The following is an 18,411-nucleotide window of genomic DNA, read 5'->3' on the forward strand; positions in this document are numbered from 1 at the left end:
CTCCTCCCTCCCTCTCTCTCTGTCTGTCGGTCTCCCTCCCTCCCTCTCTCTCTCTGTCTGTCGGTCCTCCCTCCCTCCCTCTCTCTCTGTCTGTCGGTCTCCCTCCCTCCCTCTCTCTCTCTGTCTGTCGGTCTCCCTCCCTCCCTCTCTCTCTCTGTCTGTCGGTCTCCCTCCCTCCCTCTCTCTCTCTGTCTGTCGGTCTCCCTCCCTCCCTCTCTCTCTCTGTCTGTCGGTCTCCCTCCCTCCTCTCTCTCTCTCTGTCTGTCGGTCTCCCTCCCTCCCTCTCTCTCTCTGTCTGTCGGTCTCCTCTCCCTCCCTCTCTCTCTCTGTCTGTCGGTCTCCCTCCCTCCCTCCTCTCTCTCTCTCTGTCTGTCGGTCTCCTCCCTCCCTCTCTCTCTCTGTCTGTCGGTCTCCCTCCCTCCCTCTCTCTCTCTGTCTGTCGGTCTCTCCTCCCTCCCTCTCTCTCTCTGTCTGTCGGTCTCCCTCCCTCCCTCTCTCTCTCTGTCTGTCGGTCTCCCTCCCTCCCTCTCTCTCTCTGTCTGTCGGTCTCCCTCCCTCCCTCTCTCTCTCTGTCTGTCGGTCTCTCTCCCTCCCTCTCTCTCTCTGTCTGTCGGTCTCTCTCCCTCCCTCTCTCTCTCTGTCTGTCGGTCTCTCTCCCTCCCTCTCTCTCTCTGTCTGTCGGTCTCTCTCCCCTCCCTCTCTCTCTCTGTCTGTCGGTCTCCTCCCTCCCTCTCTCTCTCTGTCTGTCGGTCTCCCTCCCTCCCTCTCTCTCTCTGTCTGTCGGTCTCCCTCCCTCCCTCTCTCTCTCTGTCTGTCGGTCTCCCTCCCTCCCTCTCTCTCTCTGTCTGTCGGTCTCCCCTCCCTCCCTCTCTCTCTCTGTCTGTCGGTCTCCCTCCCTCCCTCTCTCTCTCTGTCTGTCGGTCTCCCTCCCTCCCTCTCTCTCTCTGTCTGTCGGTCTCCCTCCCTCCCTCTCTCTCTCTGTCTGTCGGTCTCCCTCCCTCCCTCTCTCTCTCTGTCTGTCGGTCTCCCTCCCTCCCTCTCTCTCTCTGTCTGTCGGTCTCCCTCCCTCCCTCTCTCTCTCTGTCTGTCGGTCTCCCTCCCTCCCTCTCTCTCTCTGTCTGTCGGTCTCCCTCCCTCCCTCTCTCTCTCTGTCTGTCGGTCTCCCCTCCCCTCCCTCTCTCTCTCTGTCTGTCGGTCTCCCTCCCTCCCTCTCTCTCTCTGTCTGTCGGTCTCCCTCCCTCCCTCTCTCTCTCTGTCTGTCGGTCTCCCTCCCTCCCTCTCTCTCTCTGTCTGTCGGTCTCCCTCCCTCCCTCTCTCTCTCTGTCTGTCGGTCTCCCTCCCTCCCTCTCTCTCTCTGTCTGTCGGTCTCTCCTCCCTCCCTCTCTCTCTCTGTCTGTCGGTCTCCCTCCCTCCCTCTCTCTCTCTGTCTGTCGGTCTCCCTCCCTCCCTCTCTCTCTCTGTCTGTCGGTCTCCCTCCCTCCCTCTCTCTCTCTGTCTGTCGGTCTCCCTCCCTCCCTCTCTCTCTCTGTCTGTCGGTCTCCCTCCCTCCCTCTCTCTCTCTGTCTGTCGGTCTCCCTCCCTCCCTCTCTCTCTCTGTCTGTCGGTCTCCCTCCCTCCCTCTCTCTCTCTGTCTGTCGGTCTCCCTCCCTCCCTCTCTCTCTCTGTCTGTCGGTCTCCCTCCCTCCCTCTCTCTCTCTGTCTGTCGGTCTCCCTCCCTCCCTCTCTCTCTCTGTCTGTCGGTCTCCCTCCCTCCCTCTCTCTCTCTGTCTGTCGGTCTCCCTCCCTCCCTCTCTCTCTCTGTCTGTCGGTCTCCCTCCCTCCCTCTCTCTCTCTGTCTGTCGGTCTCCCTCCCTCCCTCTCTCTCTCTGTCTGTCGGTCTCCCTCCCTCCCTCTCTCTCTCTGTCTGTCGGTCTCCCTCCCTCCCTCTCTCTCTCTGTCTGTCGGTCTCCCTCCCTCCCTCTCTCTCTCTGTCTGTCGGTCTCCCTCCCTCCCTCTCTCTCTCTGTCTGTCGGTCTCCCTCCCTCCCTCTCTCTCTCTGTCTGTCGGTCTCCCTCCCTCCCTCTCTCTCTCTGTCTGTCGGTCTCCCTCCCTCCCTCTCTCTCTCTGTCTGTCGGTCTCCCTCCCTCCCTCTCTCTCTCTGTCTGTCGGTCTCCCTCCCTCCCTCTCTCTCTCTGTCTGTCGGTCTCCCTCCCTCCCTCTCTCTCTCTGTCTGTCGGTCTCCCTCCCTCCCTCTCTCTCTCTGTCGGTCTCCCTCCCTCCCTCTCTCTCTCTGTCTGTCGGTCTCCCTCCCTCCCTCTCTCTCTCTGTCTGTCGGTCTCCCTCCCTCCCTCTCTCTCTCTGTCTGTCGGTCTCCCTCCCTCCCTCTCTCTCTCTGTCTGTCGGTCTCCCTCCCTCCCTCTCTCTCTCTGTCTGTCGGTCTCCCTCCCTCCCTCTCTCTCTCTGTCTGTCGGTCTCCCTCCCTCCCTCTCTCTCTCTGTCTGTCGGTCTCCCTCCCTCCCTCTCTCTCTCTGTCTGTCGGTCTCCCTCCCTCCCTCTCTCTCTCTGTCTGTCGGTCTCCCTCCCTCCCTCTCTCTCTCTGTCTGTCGGTCTCCCTCCCTCCCTCTCTCTCTCTGTCTGTCGGTCCTCCCTCCCTCCCTCTCTCTCTCTGTCTGTCGGTCTCCCTCCCTCCCTCTCTCTCTCTGTCTGTCGGTCTCCCTCCCTCCCTCTCTCTCTCTGTCTGTCGGTCTCCCTCCCTCCCTCTCTCTCTCTGTCTGTCGGTCTCCCTCCCTCCCTCTCTCTCTCTGTCTGTCGGTCTCCCCTCCCTCCCTCTCTCTCTCTGTCTGTCGGTCTCCCTCCCTCCCTCTCTCTCTCTGTCTGTCGGTCTCCCTCCCTCCCCTCTCTCTCTCTCTGTCGGTCTCCCTCCCTCCCTCTCTCTCTCTGTCTGTCGGTCTCCCTCCCTCCCTCTCTCTCTCTGTCTGTCGGTCTCCCTCCCTCCCTCTCTCTCTCTGTCTGTCGGTCTCCCTCCCTCCCTCTCTCTCTCTGTCTGTCGGTCTCCCTCCCTCCCTCTCTCTCTCTGTCTGTCGGTCTCCCTCCCTCCCTCTCTCTCTCTGTCTGTCGGTCTCCCTCCCTCCCTCTCTCTCTCTGTCTGTCGGTCTCCCTCCCTCCCTCTCTCTCTCTGTCTGTCGGTCTCCCTCCCTCCCTCTCTCTCTCTGTCTGTCGGTCTCCCTCCCTCCCTCTCTCTCTCTGTCTGTCGGTCTCCCTCCCTCCCTCTCTCTCTCTGTCTGTCGGTCTCCCCTCCCTCCCTCTCTCTCTCTGTCTGTCGGTCTCCCTCCCTCCCTCTCTCTCTCTGTCTGTCGGTCTCCCTCCCTCCCTCTCTCTCTCTGTCTGTCGGTCTCCCTCCCTCCCTCTCTCTCTCTGTCTGTCGGTCTCCCTCCCTCCCTCTCTCTCTCTGTCTGTCGGTCTCCCTCCCTCCCTCTCTCTCTCTGTCTGTCGGTCTCCCTCCCTCCCTCTCTCTCTCTGTCTGTCGGTCTCCCTCCCTCCCTCTCTCTCTCTGTCTGTCGGTCTCCCTCCCTCCCTCTCTCTCTCTGTCTGTCGGTCTCCCTCCCTCCCTCTCTCTCTCTGTCTGTCGGTCTCCCTCCCTCCCTCTCTCTCTCTGTCTGTCGGTCTCCCTCCCTCCCTCTCTCTCTCTGTCTGTCGGTCTCCCTCCCTCCCTCTCTCTCTCTGTCTGTCGGTCTCCCTCCCTCCCTCTCTCTCTCTGTCTGTCGGTCTCCCTCCCTCCCTCTCTCTCTCTGTCTGTCGGTCTCCCTCCCTCCCTCTCTCTCTCTGTCTGTCGGTCTCCCCTCCCTCCCTCTCTCTCTCTGTCTGTCGGTCTCCCTCCCTCCCTCTCTCTCTCTGTCTGTCGGTCTCCCTCCCTCCCTCTCTCTCTCTGTCTGTCGGTCTCCCTCCCTCCCTCTCTCTCTCTGTCTGTCGGTCTCCCTCCCTCCCTCTCTCTCTCTGTCTGTCGGTCTCCCTCCCTCCCTCTCTCTCTCTGTCTGTCGGTCTCCCTCCCTCCCTCTCTCTCTCTGTCTGTCGGTCTCCCTCCCTCCCTCTCTCTCTCTGTCTGTCGGTCTCCCTCCCTCCCTCTCTCTCTCTGTCTGTCGGTCTCCCTCCCTCCCTCTCTCTCTCTGTCTGTCGGTCTCCTCCTCCCTCTCTCTCTCTGTCTGTCGGTCTCCCTCCCTCCCTCTCTCTCTCTGTCTGTCGGTCTCCCTCCCTCCCTCTCTCTCTCTGTCTGTCGGTCTCCCTCCCTCCCTCTCTCTCTCTGTCTGTCGGTCTCCCTCCCTCCCTCTCTCTCTCTGTCTGTCGGTCTCCCTCCCTCTCTCTCTGTCTGTCGGTCTCCCTCCCTCTCTCTCTCTGTCTGTCGGTCTCCCTCCCTCTCTCTCTCTGTCTGTCGGTCTCCCTCCCTCTCTCTCTCTGTCTGTCGGTCTCCCTCCCTCTCTCTCTCTGTCTGTCGGTCTCCCTCCCTCTCTCTCTCTGTCTGTCGGTCTCCCTCCCTCTCTCTCTCTGTCTGTCGGTCTCCCTCCCTCTCTCTCTCTGTCTGTCGGTCTCCCTCCCTCTCTCTCTCTGTCTGTCGGTCTCCCTCCCTCTCTCTCTCTGTCTGTCGGTCTCCCTCCCTCTCTCTCTCTGTCTGTCGGTCTCCCTCCCTCTCTCTCTCTGTCTGTCGGTCTCCCTCCCTCTCTCTCTCTGTCTGTCGGTCTCCCTCCCTCTCTCTCTCTGTCTGTCGGTCTCCCTCCCTCTCTCTCTCTGTCTGTCGGTCTCCCTCCCTCTCTCTCTCTGTCTGTCGGTCTCCCTCCCTCTCTCTCTCTGTCTGTCGGTCTCCCTCCCTCTCTCTGTCTGTCTGTCGGTCTCCCTCCCTCTCTCTGTCTGTCTGTCGGTCTCCCTCCCTCTCTCTGTCTGTCTGTCGGTCTCCCTCCCTCTCTCTGTCTGTCTATCGGTCTCCCTCCCTCTCTCTGTCTGTCTGTCTCCCTCCCTCTCTCTCTCTGTCTGTCAGTCTCCCTCCCTCTCTCTCTCTGTCTGTCGGTCTCCCTCCCTCTCTCTGTCTGTCTGTCGGTCTCCCTCCCTCTCTGTTTGTGTGTCTGTCTCTCTCTCTCCCTCTCTCTCTGTCTCCCTCTCTCTCTCCCTCTCTGTCTGTTTGTGTGTCTGTCTGTCTCTCTCCGTATATGTGTGTCTGTCTCTCTCTCCCTCCCTCTCTCTCTCTCTCTCTCTCTTTCTTTCTGTCTGTCTCTCTCTCCCTCCCCTTCCCTCTCTCTCTCTCTCTGTCTGTCTGTCTCCCTCCCTGTCTCTCTCTCTTGATCCACCTCCACAGGAGTAAACCGGTGGCTCCAGGTTCCTGTCCTCACTGCCTGTCCCGGTGTGATGTTCTGGCTGTGTACCTGAGTGAGTGATTCCGATCATGTGGGCCCCAGGAAGGCGTCCAGGCTGAAACGGGCGTCTGATTATCTGAGAATCTTCATAATCATCCAGAATCGTCGCCATTTTATCTGATTTAACTCCGATCGAAGCAATGATTACAGTGAATTAAACCTCATCTGCATTTCCGGTGTTTACATCCACAGCTAGCTAGGCTAAGCTAGGCTAAGCTAAAAACCTAGCTAAATAACAGTAACTACACACCTCTGGGTCTTTCAGACCCTGGAAGCAAGAACCATTTAAAGATTTAAAGCCTTATAAAATCCAGAAAGCAGAAACAAAACGCACAGTAAAGCTACACAAAACAAATCACACGCCACAGCCCGTCAATGCGAACTGGCCTCTGATCACGTGTTCATAGATCATGTGATTGAATAGGAAGCGGGTGCTGTTTTCCAACCGTCCACAAGATGTCGCCGTTTAGTCATTAAAAAAATGAATTAAATTCAAAATAATTTTATCATGATTTTCTCGGTGTATTTATACAGACAATAAACAAAACATGATTTACTTCATATCTATCTCATCATGTATGTTTATTTGTTATAGCTTTAAAGAAAAAAATTCTTTAAACATATGAACTAATTTTATTTCTATTTATTAAATTTATTCATCCCAAACGATCAAGTCTGAGGTGATGGTGGTGAGGAAAAACTCCCTCAGACGGCACGAGGAAGAAACCTTGAGAGGAAGCGGACTCAAAGGGAACCCATCCTCATCTGGGTGATACAGATAGCGTGAGAAATAACTCGCTTCCATAACTGTGTCCTACATACAGTAGTCATGACTGTTTAACCAGGAAATTCATTATAGTTTTAACATGAAGTCTATTTTGTTGAAGTTATCAACTGTTCATTGATGGAGACTTGAGTGTAAACCTGTTCATGACAACCGCAAGTCCGAAAGTTATCATGGTCGTCATGATTGGAGTCCTAAACCGTCACTGCAAAACTAAGAGTCCAGAGCCGTCTTTAGACTTTAGACTGTCCGTATGGAGGGCCGTCCTCGATAGGAGCAAAGTGATGAGACTCCAGCCAGAAGTAGGGCAACAGGAAGGATCAGGCAGGTCTGAAGAGCAGGAGAGACCAACCTGGTGGTACGGTGGTGTTGTGGTTAGCACCTCACGACCGATGGGGGCCTTTCTGTGTAGAGTTTGCATGTTGTCTGCATGGGTTTCCTTCCACTTCAGAGACATGCAGATCAAGTAAAAATTGTTGAACTTATACATCACTGGATAAAAGCGTCCGCTAAATGCCTGTAATGTAATGAATCACCGGTGTCTCAAGATTCACGTGTAACCCGAGGGAGAGAAAGCACAGGCTGTTCGGTTTGTCTGTGCAGACTGAGTACAAAACAGATGTTTCTCTTTACACTCGAGAGAACACAACTTTAAAACATTATTCACGTTTACTCAATGTACTGAATGAAATACTGAAATATGTTACTGTTTATTTTGTTTGTTTTCAAGGGAGACACATTTAACTCCCTGGAAGATCTGAGTTCCTTTCGAGAAAGAAACCAGGTATGGTGTTTCATAAAAAAAAAAAAAATGATGGAAATTAAATGTATCAAATATGATGTGTATGTGAAATAAAGGGGCTGAAAGCATTTTGAGAGAGCTTAAATTTCCACATCGTTTTTTAAAAAACATTTTTTTAATTATATATATATATATATATATATATATATATATATATATATATATATATATATATATATATTGGGTCCGTCTCAGAAACTGGTCTCTCTCTCTCATTTGGGACATTATGGTCAAAAATACGGGCGGCACGGTGGTGTAGTGGTTAGCACTGTCACCTCACAGCAAGAAGGTCCGGGTTCGAGCCCCGTGGCCGGCGAGGGCCTTTCTGTGCGGAGTTTGCATGTTCTCCCCGTGTCCGCGTGGGTTTCCTCCGGGTGCTCCGGTTTCCCCCACAGTCCAAAGACATGCAGGTTAGGTTAACTGGTGACTCTAAATTGAGCGTAGGTGTGAATGTGAGTGTGAATGGTTGTCTGTGTCTATGTGTCAGCCCTGTGATGACCTGGCGACTTGTCCAGGGTGTACCCCACCTTTCGCCCGTAGTCAGCTGGGATAGGCTCCAGCTCGCCTGCAACCCTGTAGAACAGGATAAAGCGGCTAGAGATAATGAGATGAGATGGTCAAAAAATAAATTTTCTAATTTTACTATTTTTTTTTGCATTTCCCTAACACTCAGTCTTTCTTTTGTCATGTTTAATAAGAATAAAGATAGCGTCTTGCTTTATCTGGCCTCCACTGTGGGAGAGTTTTTTGATTACAATTCAAATGCTTTTGTAAAATTGATTTCCATATAAAATAACTCCATCATGAAGAATTAAAGCCCCTCCTTCACAGATGAGTGAAAATATTGAATAAATTTCCTCTTTTTGATTGCTTGGGTTAAAAATGCCAAGTTATGATGACTGAATTGATTATTCACTTAAATATGAATAATATGATACAGTTTGGGTATTTGATACGGCGAAATAGGACACAATGGAAAAATCAAGAACACACCGGAAAGATGAGAATAACGGCGGTGGTAAAAGAGCAGCGACTGTACCGGCTGAAGGTCGCGCAGGTCTCTGCTGCGGCGCGCGAGCAACGGGACATCACTACCGCACCGGACGGAGCGCGAGGCGGGGGTGGGGCAAAATGACTGGCCGTAGATTCTATCAAAAGTTCGATCTAAATTGACCATGGTTGCAAAATATTGGCCAAAAATACGCAAACACAACGAAATATGAAAGTAAGATGAAAAAGAAACATTCTATTGCCTTATACTGCAAGACTAAAACAAAATAAAACCGTCAAAACTCACCTTTTCAGCGATAACGTCCAAACAGATCACCCGCGTAACAGAGAGACCGCAAATGGAAGCACGATCAGCTTCTAACTGCTGGAGTGGAAAATTCCATTCTACACATGCAAATTGTTAATGTGTGTCCCTTCCCCGCACACAAATAACACGCTACGGTAAAAAAATAGACCACGACTCATTTTATAGCTCAGAAATTCATACAAGACCAGCTACCATCGTAACATATTCTGTAAGAAACATATTCTATACCTAACTTTCAGCTTTCGGTTTAAAAAAAAAAAACAAAATCACAGATTTATAACTAAATGTTTATACGGCGTAGTGATTTTAAGTTACTACTTTTGGTGAGGTCGTGACCTTGACCCTGAGGCTTTCCGTTTAGATCAAAACACACGATCGTATTGGTTTTGGGTCTGCGGAAAATGGAGTTACGACGGTGATGAAATATTTTGTGTGATGTTTTATTACGGTTATGATTATTCTGAGAGCGCACCAATCCTTAGGTGGATAAAGTTACAACTTAAAATACGATTAGTGATAACTGTAGACTCTTCAGTGGACTACAACCTTTTTAAGGGAACGCGATGTAGTCGACCGTTTATCATGTCCCAGATCAAGCCGACATTTTTCCACAAATTTGCAGAATTTTTGCCAAATTCTGAATAGAGTATTCACATCAAAGATTTAGTTTTATCTGTATTATTTCTTTCATCATTTTATTTCAAATTAAAACCATCACCATTCAAAACCGTATAGTTTACTGACTGTGAGTATATTTAGTGGGGAACCCCCACAGTACCCAGTTTCTGAGACAGACCCAGATATATATATATCGGGGAAAATAAGTATTGAACATGTCAACATTTTTCTCATTTCTGATGGAGCTACTGACATGAAATTTTCACCAGATGTCCATAACAACCCAAGTAATTCACACATACAAAGAAATCAAAACATACCATATATGTCTATAAATTAAGTGTAATAAAGTGTAATGACACAGGGAATGAGTATTGAACACGCTTACTGAAATTTATTTAATACTTAGTCGAAAAGCCTTTGTTGGTAGTGACAGCTTCAAGACGCCTCCTGTACGGAGAAACTAGTCGCATGCATTGCTCAGGTGTGATTTTGGCCCGTTCTTCCACACAAACTGTCTTCAAATCCTGAAGGACCTCTTCTCTGAACTCTGATCTTCAGTTCTTTCCATAGATTTTCAATTGGATTCAAGTCGGGTGATTGACTGGGCCGTTCTAGCAGCTTTATTTTCTTTCTCTGAAACCAATTAAGGCTGTGTGGCTGTGTGTTTGGGATCATTGTCTTGCTGAAACGTCCACCATCGTTTCATCTTCAGCATCCTGGTAGATGGCAGCAGATTCTTACCATTCATCCTTCCTTCAATTATATGAAGTCTGCCAGTACCATATGCTAAAGAACAGCCCCAACACCATAATGTTCCCACCTCCAAACTTCACTGTAGGTATAGTGTTTTTAGGGTGATGTGCAGTGCCATTTCTCCTCCAAACATGGTGGACATCCAAAGAGTTCAATTTTGGTCTCATCTGACCAGATTATATTCTCCCAGTATTTCATAGGTTTGTCCAAATGTTGTGCAGCAAACTTCAAACGAGCTTCAACATGTTTTTTCTTCAGCGATGGAGTCTCATGCAGTTGAGTGCATTACTTATTGTGTTCTTTGAAACAACTGGTCCTGCTAATTCCAGGTCTTTCTGAAGCTCTCCGCGAGTGCTCCTTGGCTCTTGGACAACTCTTCTGATTATTCTTTTGACTCCTCTGTTAGAAATTTTGCGAGGAGCATTTGGTCGTGGCCGGTTGATGGTGAAATGATGTTCTTTCTACTTCCGGTGCCCACTGGAACATTCAGAAGTTTAGAAATACATCTGTAACCAATGCCAACAATAATCCATTATCTGTAGCCGCTTATCCTGTTCTACAGGGTCGCAGGCAAGCTGGAGCCTATCCCAGCTGACCCCGAGCGGGGTACACCCTGGACAAGTCGCCAGGTCATCACAGGGCTGACACATAGACACACAACCATTCACACTCACATTCACACCTACGGTCAATTTAGAGTCACCAGTTAACCTAACCTGCATGTCTTTGGACTGTGGGGGAAACCGGAGCACCCGGAGGAAACCCATGCAGACACGGGAAGAACATGCAAACTCAGCACAGAAAGGCCCCCCATTAGGCACTGGGCTTGAACCCAGGACCTTCTTGCTGTGAGGCGACAGTGCTAACCACTACACCACCGTGCCACCCTAGGACTAAACCAGCTGATATTAATTTGCACTGATAGGGGGCAGGATTGCTTTCTAAATACTGACAGATTTCTTGGCTCACCTCCTTTTCTTCATGTGTTCAATACTTATTCCGTGTCTCATTCCACTTTATTACACTTAATTTATGGACATACAGTATACGGTATGTTTTGATTTCTTTGTACGTGTGAATTACTCGGGTTGTTACCAACATCTGGTGAAAATTTCATGTCAGTAGCTCCATCAGAAATGAGAAGAATATTGATGTGTTCAATACTTATTTTCCCCGCTGAATGTGTATCCATGTATGCACTGTACATATACATACAAAATGTTAATATATATAAAGGAGGGAAAGCAACAACATACAGGCTTTCACTAATAATAATAATAATCACGATAATAATAATAATGGAATGGAACAGCCTTCCAAGTAGTGTTCGGGAATCAGACACAAGTCTCAGCGTTTAAATCTCGGCTGAAAACATATCTGTTTAGTCGAGCCTTGTGTTTATGAGGTAAAGGAGTAGATCTGGAGGATCCTCAGACAGAGTGTTTTGGTAAACTGGGATGTATGGATGCTGTCAGTCCCCACTCGCTTGCTCACTCGAGTGTGTTGACGGTGTAGTGGCTGCTGCTTTATGTCCCGGGGCCCCTCATGCCTGTGTTCCCTTCTGGCTCTCCCCTTTTAGTTATGATGTCATAGTTAGTTGCCGGAGTCCCTGCTTGCACTCAGTGCAATATGTATACTGTTCCTACTTATTCAGGTGGCATTGGGCATACCTAACAACCTGTGTTTTTTCTCTCCCTTCCCCCCCATCTGTCCCTCTGAGTTACATGTCAATCCTGAGATCGAGATCCTGACCTCTTCTGCTCCTTGGACCTGCCTGATCCATCCTGATGCCCTACTTCTAGCTGGAGTCTCATCACATCGCTCCTGTGGAGGACGGCCCCATATAGAATAGAATAAATAGAATAGAATAAACTTTATTGTCATGCCAGCATGAAATTTGTCTCTGGTCTCACTATAAAAACACGTATAAACATAAACATTCATACCATTGCACAAAAACATAAATACATACATAGATCATTCTACCCCCACCCCCACCCCCACCCCAGTCGCCCCTCCCAGCATACACATCATAGACAAGGTCAGCACCAGTTCCAGCCTACACCTGTCTAATTTTTCCATTGCTTGTTGACCATGGAAATTGCGTTTGGTATAAATGAGTGTTTGTATATGTTTTTCCTTGCGATGTGTGCCCTGTAGTGCCTCCCTGAGGGGAGCAATTCGAACTCAGAGTGAAGAGGGTGGGTATCATCGTCCAAAATGTTCATAGTTTTCCTATCAACTGCAGTCCTATATAGATTGTCCAGTGGTTTTTGAGGTTGTCCTATGATTTTTCCTGCCATTTTCACAACTCTGGACAGCCTATTCTTGTTGGATAGGGTGAGGTGGCCATACCATAACTGTCATATGGACAGTTGAAAGTCCCACTTGGAGGACGCTCTGGACTCTTACAGTTATGCTTTTATGGCTGAGGACTGCAGTTGACTTGCTAACTTTAGGGCTGCAGTTGTCATGAACAGTTTTGCACTCAAGTTTCCATCAATGAAGAGTTTATAACATCAACGAAACTGACTTCATGTTAAAACTGTTAATGTTATAGTCATGCTGTCTGTTGTTGCCCAAATGAGGATGGGTTCCCTTTTGAGTCTGGTTCCTCTCGAGGTTTCTTCCTCATGTCGTCTGAGGGAGTTTTTCCTTGCCACCGTCGCCACAGGCTTCATCATTGGGGATAGATTAGGGATAAAATTAGCTCATGTTTAAAGTCATTAACATTCCGTAAGTCATTCCGTAACGCTACTCTGCGACAATGTTTATTGTTAAAAGCGCTATACAAATAAACTTGACTTAATAATAATAATAATAATAATAATAATCATTGATTTTTGTGCATCGATGACTCAATAAATAAATAAATAAAAGAGCAGCAGGTGATTATTTAAAAAAGTTGTAAATAAGATTATATAGTTATATAGCTGAGGAACAGAAAAGGAAGTTATCAAAAGACAATAAAAAACAGTACACATACGTCTCATCTCATCTCATTATCTCTAGCCGCTTTATCCTTCTACAGGGTCGCAGGCAAGCTGGAGCCTATCCCAGCTGACTACGGGCGAAAGGCGGGGTACACCCTGGACAAGTCGCCAGGTCATCACAGGGCTGACACATAGACACAGACAACCATTCACACTCACATTCACACCTACGCTCAATTTAGAGTCACCAGTTAACCTAACCTGCATGTCTTTGGACTGTGGGGGAAACCGGAGCACCCGGAGGAAACCCACGCGGACACCATGCAAACTCCACACAGAAAGGCCCTCGCCGGCCACGGGGCTCGAACCCGGACCTTCTTGCTGTGAGGCGACAGCGCTAACCACTTTATTACTTTTTTATTATTCTGATTTAAGTCAAGGCGGCACGGTGGTGTAGTGGTTAGCGCTGTCGCCTCACAGCAAGAAGGTCCGGGTTCGAGTCCCGTGGCCGGCGAGGGTGTACCAGGTGTCTAGGGTGTACCCCGCCTTTCGCCCGTAGTCAGCTGGGATAGGCTCCAGCTTGCCTGCGACCCTGTAGGACAGGATAAAGCGGCTAGAGAGATAACGAGATTTAAGTCGAGAATTCAGCTCGAGGAGAAAAGGTGATTTCTGAAAATATCTCTGAATAAAAACTAAAAGTGAGTCAGTGAGTGAAAACAAACAAAAAGTCAGTCATGCATTGAAATGGGGGCGTGTCTGTGTGGGTGTGGCCATACAAATGAGTCCTGGAGTGGAGAAGGAGCTCCGGTCAGTGTGTGTGCTCAGAGTGTGAGAGGAGTGTGTGAGAGAGTCTGGGAGGAATGAGGTGACACCACTGACTGCTTTACTCACACATTCAGAGCTTCAGTGCTCTCTTCCTGGAGGGATTTTTCAGACTTCCGGTGTTGGACATGCCACCCCAAATGGATTATTTCTACCAAGATGTCCGAGTTCCGCCAGTGTATGTGGAGCAGGGGCACGAGCATGCGCAGGAGCACGCGCATGAGTCGGACCCGGAGTCAGTGATCAGCTGCATGCTGGTGGGAGATGGAGCTGTGGGCAAAACCAGTATGATCATCAGCTACACCAATAACGGATACCCCACTGACTACAAACAGACCGCTTTCGACGTGTTCTCAGGTAAAAAAAAAAAAAATTCTTCTGCACATCACTCACACACATCATCATCATCATCATCTTACTTTACTTCTGCTTTTTTAAAAATAATAATTATTATTATTATGACTTCCACAGGACAAGTCCAGGTTGATGGAGAACCTGTCCGGATCCAGCTGATGGACACAGCTGGACAGGTAAAGGAGCTACACTTTGCTTTGATGACCAGTTAGAATTTTAAACCTAAACTAACACATGGTTTACTTAAAGCACATTATTCATACATAATAATAATAATAATGTATTTATTCCAGACGACTTTATTACAGGCGACTCTATATTTACAAATTAGGAAGCTATACACAATATTTACTCTCGAGCAAGTTTTCAGAATAAACCAAATAATTCTTATTCCGTAAACATTTTTTTTTAAACCATCCAAAAAGCCGCCTGTCGACACTTTATCATTTTCTTGTATGCAATTTTTAATTCTTTATTACGTGACAACTTGTAATTATATACGACGACGTTTCTATCTATCCAGTATTTACAGACAATATTTCATTTTCTAAATATTTTTAGAATTTATTTAATCCACACTGGAACCCTATACACACTATGTTTATATTTTTTCAAGTATAATTTTCTCTCATTATTTAATACGTAACACGGCTTGATAACTTGCGACTGATTCAGTCCATCGGAGAAGAGCAGCCTAGAGACACGAGAATCTGAGAATCTGAGCAAAGTCACAAGTAAAAATAGTTTTATAATACCTGTAGCTTTAAAAAAAAAAAGTTTTGGTTTGAATATATTTTATTTATATATTTATATTTACATAGATAGTGGTTCCATAATAATGAATAACAGACAGATGTGAAATACTGTACAATTTAAAAATGATCTCAAATATCCAAAAAAAAAAAACCCAGACTGAATAAAGTGCGAAAGTGTGAAGGCTTCATGTTTCATGTGCGTGAAGTCATTATTTAATGATGTCATTCTTCTGTTTGATGGAAACCAAAGAGTCATCTTAGTCACATGGATGGTTTGTTCACATTCCTGTGTGATGTGTGTCTCGATGAGATCACCAAGAGATCTTGTGTGTCATCTTTACACGAGTGGAATGACAGAAAACACAGTAAACTTCATTTACATACTGTACCAAATATATAATCGTTATAATTGACAAAAAAAAAAAATTCTCGCCGAGAGACACGTCAAAACATCTCATGAGCATAACGTGTAACAGAACGTGCCAGGTTCTTACCGGTATCTCTGCACTTTCCGTGTTTCAGGAGGAGTTTGACGGCTTCCGCTCGCTGTCATATGCCCATACGGATGTCTTCCTGCTTTGCTTCAGCGTCGTCAACCCGACGTCCTTCGAAAACATCACGAAGAAATGGATCCCGGAGATCCGCTCGTGCAACCCGACGTCTCCCATCATCCTGGTCGGGACTCAGTCGGATCTTCTGCTGGATGTCAATGTTCTGATCGACCTGGACCGGTACAAGGTGAAGCCCGTGCTCAGTTCTCGGGCTCGGAGCCTGGCTGAGAAGATCCGGGCCACGGAGTACGTTGAGTGCTCGGCTCTGACGCAGAAGAACCTGAAGGAGGCTTTTGACGCCGCCATTTTCGCAGCCATCAAACACAAGGCCAGGAAGGCCAAGAAGACGAGACTGTCCGACAGGCGCGCGAAAGCTTTTTCCAAATGCAGCTGGAAAAAATTCTTCTGCTTCATCTGATCCTGTGGGTCAAACCCGTGCACTGTTCTGTGTAATTTATTATTTATTACTTTGGACTTTTTTTTTGGGACGTGAGATGCGTTTTGGATTGCAGGACATTTCACATGCACCAGGAATCGTTCCTGAATCATGATGCACGTCAGACAAGAGGTAAACAAGTGTGAGCAAATAAACACAGCTGGGAGTTCAACAGAAGGAGCACTGTTTCGGAGTGGTGGTGCGGTTGATTAGTTTCCTATAACAGCACTTCTTGAGGTGATTTGTTCCTGTTACACCTCAGCAATTTGACGAATTACACTACTTGTACTTTTTATCCGAAAGTTGTGGAACGTCTGCTAAACGATAAACTCCTGGAGATGTCCGAAAACTTTCCTTGGACTCTTAGAAAGTACTGACACTGGAGACTCCTTTTATAAATATTAAATAGACCTTACAGAAAACGACTCCTCATAACAATTATCATAGATCGAGTCTGTTCCTATAAATTGAACTGAATCCAAAACTGCTGTTATAGAAAACTAATCAACAGTGTCATTTATAACCAGTGCTGTGGCGTATTAAGAATGCACATCAGACAAGAGGAAACGGCACTCTCCAGATGACAATACGAGCAGCACCTACAGTATTTAAACGATGGGAATTTGCATGATGTGGGAGGGTCAGAGCCCACAGCATGGTGTGAGGAGCTGAAAGGGTTAAACGCTGACTCTCTTTGTGTTCAGTGCGACGTTGTCAGACGGGACTTTTCATATGCGAGCTACGGCGTGACCTGTATTCCTGACGGCTCCTTTTGAACAATTGAGAGGCGACTTCACGAGTGCGGGATTGAGTTTGTTCAGCCAAGCAGCATCTCCAGCATGGCCATTGTGTTGCAAATGAATCTCAGGCCAATGGGGGAGTTCTTCTCCAGCACAGGGATGCTCAGATCTTTACTTGTTATTAGAATATAAGACTCACTCAGCCTTTATGTCGTGTTTATGTGTTTAAACCAATACAGTTAAGCACCACACACACACGCACACACACACACGGGCGCCTTGTTTTGGATCACTGGTTTGTTTATATTGCTTGCACTCTTTATCTCGGAGACACTGCATTGATTCATTGACTCCAGTGTGTGTACATATGATACGATCATGTAAAAATAATGCTGGTTTTGCTAAAACACTAAACCTTATGCTTCCTGTGGAAGACATTTTTATAGCGCTGTTTACTCGAAACAGTCAAAGTTAATGCCATTGGCAAGAAGGACTTCAAATTTTCACTTACACACACACACACACACACACACACACACACACACACACACACACACACACACACACACACACACGATGTTTTGGCATTCACTGATCCATTTGTTTGTTTTTATTGTTGTTTTTTTGTAATTTTTCATTCACTCTGGACGTCTTAGCATTGTTTTGTGAGATGTTCTAATAAAATGAAGTAAAATTATATCACATGCACTGTGTTTCTTTCACATGACATTTATTTGCAAGTTTTAACCCCATTTTATAACATAAGTAGCTGTAAATTGCTAAAAACTAAATTTAACTCTATTTTGCAACATGAGCAGCTTTAAACAGCTAAAAACTAAATTTAACCCTCTTTTACAACATAAGTAGCTTTAAAAGGCTAAAAACTAAATTGAAATTCTATTTTGCAACATAAATAGCTTTAAATGGCTAAAAACTACAGTAAATTTAATTCTATTTTGCAACATAAGCAACTTTAAATGGCTAAAAACTAAATTTAATCCTATTTTGCAACATAAGTAACTTTAAAAGGCTAAAAACTAAATTTAATCCTATTTTGCAACATAAGTAACTTTAAATGGCTAAAAACTAAATTTAACTCTATTTTGCAACATAAGTAGCTTTAAATGGCTAAAACCTAAAGAACTCTATTTTGCAACATAAGCAGCTTTAAACAGCTAAAAACTAAAGTTAACTCTATTTTGCAAGTCGCTTTAAATGGCTAAAAACTAAATGTAACTCTATTTTGCAACATAAGCAGCTTTAAACGGCTAAAAACTAAATTTAAGTCTATTTTGCAACATAAGTAGCTTTAAATGGCTAAAAACTAAATGTAACTCTATTTTGCAACATAAGCAGCTTTAAACAGCTAAAAACTAAATGTAACTCTATTTTGCAACATAAGCAGCTTTAAACAGCTAAAAACTAAATTTAAGTCTATTTTGTAAGATAAGTAGCTTTAAATGGCTAAAACCTAAATGTAACTCTATTTTGCAACATAAGTAGCTTTAAATGGCTAAAAACTAAATTTAACTCTATTTTGCAACATAAGCAGCTTTAAACGGCTAAAAACTAAATTTAAGTCTATTTTGCAACATAAGTAGCTTTAAATGGCTAAAAAGTAAATGTAACTCTATTTTGCAACATAAGTAGCTTTAAATGGCAAAAACTAAATGTAACTCTATTTTGCAACATAAGTAGCTTTAAACGGCTAAAAACTATATGTTAACTCTATTTTGCAACATAAGCAACTTTAAAAGGCTAAGAACTAAATTTAATCCTATTTTGCAACATAAGTAACTTTAAAAGGCTAAAAACTAAATTTAAGTCTATTTTGTAACATAAGTAGCTTTAAATGGCTAAAACCTAAATGTAACTCTATTTTGCAACATAAGTAGCTTTAAATGGCTAAAAACTAAATTTAACTCTATTTTGCAACAAAAGCAGCTTTAAACGGCTAAAAACTAAATTTAAGTCTATTTTGCAACATAAGTAACTTTAAAAGGCTAAAAACTAAATTTAAGTCTATTTTGTAACATAAGTAGCTTTAAATGGCTAAAAAGTAAATGTAACTCTATTTTGCAACATAAGTAGCTTTAAATGGCAAAAACTAAATGTAACTCTATTTTGCAACATAAGTAGCTTTAAACGGCTAAAAACTAAATGT

At 46.1% G+C, this 18,411-nt stretch overlaps 2 protein-coding genes across 2 annotated transcripts in view; one reads left to right on the forward strand and one right to left on the reverse strand.

Moving 5' to 3' along the window:
• The window catches only part of vps18 (VPS18 core subunit of CORVET and HOPS complexes), a 33,625-nt gene extending 27,846 nt beyond the window's left edge, over positions 1-5,779 (reverse strand). The window contains exon 1 of the mRNA XM_060916316.1: positions 5,388-5,779. Within this exon, the coding sequence (XP_060772299.1) occupies positions 5,388-5,490 (103 nt within the window). The 5' untranslated portion in view covers positions 5,491-5,779. The remainder of the gene's footprint in view (positions 1-5,387) is intronic.
• A 7,602-nt stretch (positions 5,780-13,381) lies between these two features.
• On the forward strand, positions 13,382-16,944 carry rhov (ras homolog family member V). Its single transcript, XM_060916317.1, has 3 exons — positions 13,382-13,768; positions 13,883-13,941; positions 15,043-16,944. The coding sequence occupies exons 1-3, from the start codon at positions 13,540-13,542 to the stop codon at positions 15,487-15,489; spliced, it is 735 nt and encodes a 244-aa protein (XP_060772300.1). The 5' UTR covers positions 13,382-13,539; the 3' UTR covers positions 15,490-16,944.
• The last annotated feature ends 1,467 nt before the right edge of the window (positions 16,945-18,411 follow it).

The sequence above is a fragment of the Neoarius graeffei genome, chromosome 3 (assembly GCF_027579695.1).
Source record: "Neoarius graeffei isolate fNeoGra1 chromosome 3, fNeoGra1.pri, whole genome shotgun sequence".
In the NCBI taxonomy this organism is placed as follows: domain Eukaryota; kingdom Metazoa; phylum Chordata; class Actinopteri; order Siluriformes; family Ariidae; genus Neoarius; species Neoarius graeffei.

Coding starts and splice junctions, on each gene's coding strand:
- rhov (XM_060916317.1), top strand. CDS start 13,540: ATGCCACCCCAAATGGATTATTTCTACCAAGATGTCCGAGTTCCGCCA. Junction 13,769..13,882: donor CGCTTTCGACGTGTTCTCAG/GTAAAAAAAAAA, acceptor TGACTTCCACAG/GACAAGTCCAGGTTGATGGA. Junction 13,942..15,042: donor TGATGGACACAGCTGGACAG/GTAAAGGAGCTA, acceptor TCCGTGTTTCAG/GAGGAGTTTGACGGCTTCCG.